The 7,987-nt window shown below is 42.0% G+C and overlaps 1 protein-coding gene across 1 annotated transcript in view; it reads left to right on the plus strand.

The window, feature by feature from the left end:
- LOC132784823 (zinc finger protein 1) overlaps positions 1-6,672 on the plus strand; it is a 30,538-nt gene extending 23,866 nt beyond the window's left edge. The window contains exons 4-5 of the mRNA XM_060790694.1: positions 2,764-5,014; positions 5,090-6,672. Of these exons, the coding sequence (XP_060646677.1) occupies positions 2,764-5,014; positions 5,090-5,283 (2,445 nt within the window). The 3' untranslated portion in view covers positions 5,284-6,672. The remainder of the gene's footprint in view (positions 1-2,763; positions 5,015-5,089) is intronic.
- The last annotated feature ends 1,315 nt before the right edge of the window (positions 6,673-7,987 follow it).

Raw genomic sequence — 7,987 nt, forward strand, 5'->3', positions numbered from 1 at the left:
ACGCTGCACTTAAGCAGAAGGTGGGCGTATAATACACAAACACACACAGCACACAGAGACGTGGCTTACACAATAAACCATACACAACAAAGGTGGAGAGACAGAGAGAGCTAGCGTGTAACTTCAACAGCAACGCGATAGCAATATAGCGATAACGAGTTTGTATTTTGTGTTTGTGTGAGCGCAACAGGTAGCCATGCTGAGAGCATGTTAAAACTCGTTTGTTCGTTCGTACGTTCGTTTATTCATGCTTGCTCGCTCTAACGCTCACCTGCAAATGGCGACTGTTTAGTCTGCCATGACGTCAGCTAGGCAAAGAGCGAGAACGAGAACATACATATTCGATGTGATAATACAACAGGTAAAACAACATGCTTTCTTTTAGGCTTGCTTTTCCCATTCCATCATAAGCAGCGGAAACGGAAATTTATGTTGCCGCCCTTCCGTTTCGTCAGCTGACGGCAGCCGGCGCTTCACATACACATATCACTCAAAGGCAAAAACGAATTGTAGTTTCACTTAAGAAAAACAAAACAAAAGAATTTTCCCCATTGATTTTTTTATGTGGCAAACTGGCTGCTAAACAAACAAATTAGGCCTGAAAAACTGGCCGCGCTTTTTTATGCCCGTAATTATTGGGCGTATTTTTTTCTCTCCACTTGCTGAACAAATAAACAGAATGTCAAACGTTAATGTACAAACTAATTAGACTGGGAGAGAGCCTAATTTACATAAATGCTACAAAAACACAAAATTGAAGCCTTCATATTTTCGATGACCATGAGATGATTGTGATCTCATGTCAAAAATACTCATTTCTGCTATGATCGGTATAAATTGGTTTTGTGTTGAAATAATGACTAATGTCTGAGTGAGAGAGCACACACTCAATAGATATATTACGTATTTTATTTATTGTACGTTAATTGAAATTCATGCAAAGCTGTTTGCTGAGTAACGCGTCAAAGTTTAAGCTCGGGCAAACACAAAATTGTATTTGCAAACACAATTTGAACAACGTGCTGTTAATTACATACGCACATGCAAACTGTTAACAGAGGCTGTTAATCATACACATACACACACACATTTATAATGCATATATTCTTCAATTAATAGCGTATTAAGTAAACGTTTAAAACTGTTAAATGCTGATAAACAATTAAAACGATGTCATGAACTTTACAACAATAAAAACAGTCTGGCATGTTTTATATATTTAAAATACACACAGCTCTCTCACCTCAGTAAATGCAGCAGCAATCCAAAAAGTTCAACGGCAGCACGTAAACAAGGCTGTGCGAAAGAGAGGGGGAGACGAGCAGGCGATCCATCGATTCATTGCAGGGGCTGGCTGCTGTAACACGTGTTGCCATCTGTTGTGTTCGGAGAAGGCAAAGTGAAAGTGCCGCAAATCTTTCAGCGCATCCACTAAGTGCCCCGTTGCCGTTGCACGCAACCTGTCAGTCATTTACATAGCTTTTGCTTTCATTGCGCACCTTTTCCAACAAAGTTGCATTCGATTATATATTGATGCGTTCAATTTGTTGCCAAACAAATCCAAAAGACAAACAATACGCCGCACATTCAATTTTTGATTAGCATCAGCTGTTGAAACGATACGTAACCGTTTCAATTTGATTTGATTTCCATTTCAGTTTTCATTCCGTTTGTTTATTTCTTCACTTGCCGGCGTTTGTTGTTGTTTATGTTGCCATTGCTTATTGGCGCTTTGTCGCAATAAGCCCATTGAAGTTTTTTAATTTATTTTTTCACGAACATTTTAATGCAGCGCACGCTGCACACGCCATTAAACCGAAAACTGAAAGGGGCAACAAGATCGCTCGATTACTTTTGGCGCTCAAATATACAATCGATAGTTTTTAACTATCATTCGCAAGCTCATTGCTATGTTAGCGCCAAATTTCACAATTCGTTTTAGTTGAGTTTCTTCTTTGGCGCTGTGCGCATTTCACTCGCCCGCGTTCTATTTTTTTTACCGAAGTTTCTATTATTATTATTATCTTGTATTGTTGTTGTGTGTGTGTTCAAATCAATTAATCAAACGCTTTTAATCTGCTTGCCAAACGCAACAGTAGCAGCAGCAGCATCAACAGCATAAAATTCAAATTATAGGCAAACATTAAACGTTAAAGAGATAGAGAAATGGATTTTTTTTTGCTTTGTGGTCATTTATTTGTTGGTTTTTGCTTTTGCGGGCCTTGAAACAAATTAAAAAACGTTAAATTTCAAACAGGCCAGCAAAACAAATAAATACGCACACAAGTTTTGTTGTTTTAAACAGCTTTTATTACCTGTGCCTGCGTCGGCGTGCATGTGTGTGTGTTTGTGCGTGTGCGCTACTTGCTTTGCGCGTGCTGCGTATGAGAATGAAGCAGAAGAAGAGCAACAGCAATAACAACACAACAACAACTGTAAAAATGTCAGCTGCTCGGGTGCTGGCGTACAATAGTGTGTTGGAGCATGGCCATGTAAGTTAGAGCGAGATGCAGCGTATTCACAGTACCTGTCTCCGCAACAGTGTTGGCAACTTTTTTTTGGCAGTAAAAAGCCGGATTTTTACCAGCTTAAGGATTGTAGCCAGATTTAGCGGGAAATAATAATTTAGATTAAAAAAAGCTAGATAGAAAGCCAGCTTTTAATGTAAAATTTTGAATTACTTCAATATTTTTAAAAATTAAATTTTAGAATTACACCTTTCAATTTGCCTTTTTAACCTCTCCGCTTTCCCTTTCTTTGCAGACCTGCAAGATATGCAACAAGGCATTCGCCAACGTCTATCGACTGCAGCGCCACATGATCAGCCACGATGAGTCGGCGCTGCTCCGCAAATTCAAATGCGGTCTCTGCGAGAAGGCCTTCAAGTTCAAGCACCATCTGAAGGAACATGTGCGCATTCATTCCGGCGAGAAGCCTTTCGGCTGCGACAAGTGTGGCAAGCGTTTCTCGCACTCCGGCAGCTTCTCCTCCCACATGACCTCGAAGAAATGCATCAGCATGGGCCTCAAGCAGAACAACGGCAACAACAGCAATCAAAACAATGGCAACAACTCGAATTCCAATTCGCGGCAATTACTCAAGAGTTTGGATAAAAACGGACGCTCGCCCACAGATCAAATGGCTGGCAAACGTGGCTGCAAATTGCCACTGGAGGCGACGAATCCTCTGCTGCCCAATCCCATGAACTATTTCGCTGGCGAAGCACAAGTGCCACAAGTTCCAGCTGGCGCTGGAGCTGCGGCCAATGCGGCTGCGCCGCCTTTCTATCCCAACTACAGTGCCATGAGCACAGCGTTGTTGGCGTTTCCCAATGCCTTCATGGCTGCTGCACTCGATCCACGCATGCATCCCTATAGCATACAGCGATTATTGGAGCTGACAGCCGCACAACAGCATCAGCAGCAACAGTTGCATCGCGAAGAGCAACAGCAACTAGAGCAACAGCAACACTTGGAGCAACAGCAACCGTTGTATGAGCCCAGCAAGGAGGAGGAAGAAACGCCCGATGAGCCCAAGCTTGTGATGGATCTGGAGGAGTCGGAACTGAAGCCAACCACACCAGAATTGCCGGCAGCTGAACCCGTTGTGCCGCTGAAGCAGGAGCCAAGTCGCGAGGCGACGCCAGCGCTGCTAGAAAGTGCACCTGCCACGCCCCAAAACATCAAGCAGGAGGCACAAGAGCCGCAGGAGCAACAGGAGCCAGAACTGCAGCTGGAGGAGCAAGAGGAAGAACAGCAGCAGGTGACGACGCCACAAGAGTTGCGCTGCAGTCGCTGTGCCAAGCAGTTTAATCATCCCACAGAGCTCGTGCAGCACGAGAAAGTGCTCTGCGGCCTGATCAAAGAAGAACTCGAGCAGCACTATCAACAACAACAACAACAGCAGCAGCAGCAACAACTGCAACAGCAACAACAACAGCAGCAACAGCAACATTCGAGCTTTGTGCTGCCCAGCGATGCTGAAGAGGAGGAGGAAGATGTGGAGGAGGAGCCACGTTCCATGCAGGATTACAACGCCGGAGGCAGCAGCGATAGCGGGGAGCGCAAAGTTCGTGTTCGCACCGCCATCAACGAGGAGCAGCAGCAACAACTCAAGCAACATTACGCACACAATGCGCGTCCAAGTCGCGATGACTTTCGCCTGATTGCCTCGCGTCTGCAACTCGATGCCCGTGTCGTCCAAGTGTGGTTCCAAAACAATCGTTCACGCGAACGCAAGATGCAGAGCTACAACAACGAGCCACAAGTGGCAGCCACAACAACAGTTGCACCAACAGCAGCTGCAGCGCCTTCCGCTGCTGATCAGCCGCTGGATTTGTCCGTGAAACGCGATGCTTCTCCGCTCTACGGACTTGCGCCACAACCCAGTGCTTTGAGTGTGCCCACAGCTGATTTCCCCGAGAGCATGGCCATCAATCTGAGCCGCAAGCTGTCCAGCTCGGCCTCGATGTCGCCGGCCTCGTTGTCGCCCTGCTCGGGTGCCTCGTCGCTGCAACAATCGGCAGCTGCTGCAGCCGCCGCTGCTTTGTACTTTGCGCCGCCCTCGCCACCGAGTCATCTGCATGAGGCAGTGCCTCCGTTGGCGCCCCGCGGCCAACCCTTTGCCAACTTGCCGTCCTATCTGATGCCCCGACTGCCCATGGAGGCGTTGTTCCAGATGCGCCCCGGCGGCGATTATGCGCCCAATCCGCTGATGAACAGTATTAAGCTGCCCGACTATCGCGGCACCAGTTTGAGTCCCGGTGGCAGCGAGAAACGTTCGTGGCGTGATGACGATTCACGCATCTCCCATGATGATGATTACGTTTTGGCAGCCGCAGCGGCAGCTGCAGCTGGAGCAGGTCCGGGTGGATTGTTGCCACCGAAACCGAAGCGTGCCAAGGCCGAGACACATGGACATGCGGGTGATCCTGATCTGCCATTCGTGTGCGATCAGTGCGACAAAGCGTTTGCCAAACAGAGTTCCCTGGCACGCCACAAATACGAGCATTCCGGTGAGTCATCAAAAACAGAACTTTACTCCCAAGTAAACCTTAAACTAATCAGTGTTTATTTTATTCAATTTGCAGGTCAACGACCCTATCAGTGCATGGATTGCCCCAAGGCCTTCAAGCACAAGCATCATCTGACGGAGCACAAGCGTTTGCATTCCGGCGAGAAGCCATTTCAGTGCTCCAAGTGCCTGAAGCGCTTCTCGCACTCGGGCAGCTACAGCCAGCACATGAACCACCGTTACTCCTACTGCAAGCCATACAGGGAATAGGTAAGCGACACCTCAGTGCCGCCCACCTGCGTCGCCAACAACAACAACCACAACAGTAGTAACTCAACGCGTGCTCGTCGCGGTCCAAGCGCCGCTCGAAGCAACAGCAACAGCAATCACCATAGCTATCCACATCAGTTGGCTGCCATGGCGGCATTTCAGCAGCATCAACAACAACAGCAACAGCGACTGCATCATCATCAACAGCAACAGCAGCAACGTCTTGGCTGGCCAACGTCTGGCGTCATGTTGCCACCAGGAGCAGCAACAGCAGCTGGAGCTCAACCTCCGCCACCTCCGCTGCTCTCAGCCAGCGCATACAATCAAGCAACAGCTGGAGCACAACAACAACAGCAGCAACCACCGCCGCCTCCTCCTCCCACATTCTTTGCCAGTCCGCTGCATCATGCGGCATTGATGGCGCCACCGCATCCACATCCGCATCCATTGCCGCTAACGCCGCCAACGTCGGGGCCCGCCTTTAACTATTTCAATGCCAAAATGTTGCTCAACTAAGAATCGTCGACTAACAGCGCTCTAACAGTGAGTTAACAGCGCGCTAACAGTGCACTTAAATGTTGTACTTAAACACACACTCGAAATAAATCTCAAATTGTGCAGGAACACAACGTGAATTCATCAAGTCAAGTCAAGTGTTGCACAACAAAAAGCTGGCAGCCCAGTCTCGAGTCTCCGCGAGAGCAGATCAAATATTTTTTATAGCAATATTTTTAATGTGTCATTTGAGAATGAACCGAAAAACAAAAAAAAAAAACACACACACCTAAAACAAAAGCAAAGAGAAAACCTTTCGTTTCATCGAATTTATTATTATTTTTTAAGTTTTTACCGAGTATTTTTTAAGTTTATACATATTTCTTTTACATATGTATGTATGTACATTTAATACACACTTTTACGTTTAGTCGATAAGAGAAACGTCCCAGTACCAAGTGCTGCGAAATACTCAAAAGCTTTCATTATCAAAAGGAAAAATGTGTGGCATGCACCGCATTCTTATTACATGTTATATCATTATTATTATTATACTTTTTTTTTAATCTTGGCATTATTTACAATATTAACTACGCTCTAGTTTCTTTACTTTATCATTTAAATTGTAAATGCAACTTGATGGGTTTTACAAACGAAAAAAAAAACAAAAACAGCAGAAAGATAAAAATGTTAACTTGACAATATCGTATGATGCCGAGCATGATGCTCTCTCGCCAAAGTATTAAAGAACATCCAACTGTATTAAAGCCAGAATACAACCAGAAAATAAATAACTAACAAATAGAAACATTAAATACACACACATACACAAATTGTTGCTTATGTTAAATGAAAACCCACCGCTTGCTGCGCGTTTCATATATAAAAAACAAAGAGAAAACAAATTTGCGCTTGATTCAGATCTGTTTAAATTTAATCTTTTTGTATGAAAATCGACAAGTTTCAATTAATTATTAAAATACTAATAATCGAAAGAACGAACAACAACTATACGATCATTCCATTTAGCTAGAGTCGCGATAGAAGAAGGTGCCCTCCCCATGCATTTAAACCTTCGGCAACTTGAGCATAGAAAACCAAAATTATAAACAACAAAACATAAGAAAATACACTAAAACGTTTTGTAAATGTAATGCTTAAAACAAACATTAATAATATTAACTTTAACATAAAACTAATATTTAATATACCTATTATATATATATTTAAAGCTAAAGCGCAAGAAAAGAAAAAAAACACTTAATTTGGCCTTATTAAAAATTATTTAACAATTAATTACTTACAACGGTGAATGGATGAAAAGAAAAAAACGAAAACTAAACGTAGTTTTAGGCTAACATTGTTTAAAAGCAAATTAAATAAACTTAGCATGTAATAAAAACGGAAAAACGAAAAAACAAAACACTTTTGGAAAAGTCTCTAAAGAAAATTATTAGCTAAAATTTCAATGTGCGTATTGATGTAAAGATTAAATAAAACAAAAGAAAATCCTCCTATTAAATACAAAAAAAAAACACACACTATTAACATTAACTATTGAAATGTTTAAAAAGGACAATAAATTTCTAAATAACTTAGAATGCTTTCAATTTTTCGCTCAGAACTTCAATTTAATTATTTTAACCAGCAATGAAACAAAAATATTAATGATGAGAAAGAAAAAGGTTTCCAACACAACGAACACATTTATTTGTAATCTCTTAATTAATAACCACACAACAACAATTTGTCATGTTATTATTAAACTTAATTTTCTTTTGCTTTTCCAAAGAAAAACACAACAAAAAAAAAAAAAATATTACACACAAAAAATAATGCATTTATTACTTAATTAATTTTTATATTTGTATTTAAAGAAAACAAAAAAAAAAACCAACTCGATATATACATAAATATAAATATATGAATATATTTTTTGTAAATTATTTCGCAAGAAACAAAAGCTAGAGAATCCAAAAGAACAACAACAAGAAAAACACGCGCAAACTGTTTAAACAAATACAGCCAGCACTCGTTTAGCATAAATTAAATAATTCATAAATTAGACTAGTTAAACATAACTTTATAAATGTTAACTTAAAAAAAAACAGAAAAACAGAAAATTGAAAACTAAATAATAATTAATTATATTTAAGCGCAAATATTTTAATTGTGATGGAGATGCCAGCGATAATATTTGCACTCTAGG

This window comes from Drosophila nasuta, chromosome 2R (genome assembly GCF_023558535.2).
Source record: "Drosophila nasuta strain 15112-1781.00 chromosome 2R, ASM2355853v1, whole genome shotgun sequence".
NCBI lineage: Eukaryota > Metazoa > Arthropoda > Insecta > Diptera > Drosophilidae > Drosophila > Drosophila nasuta.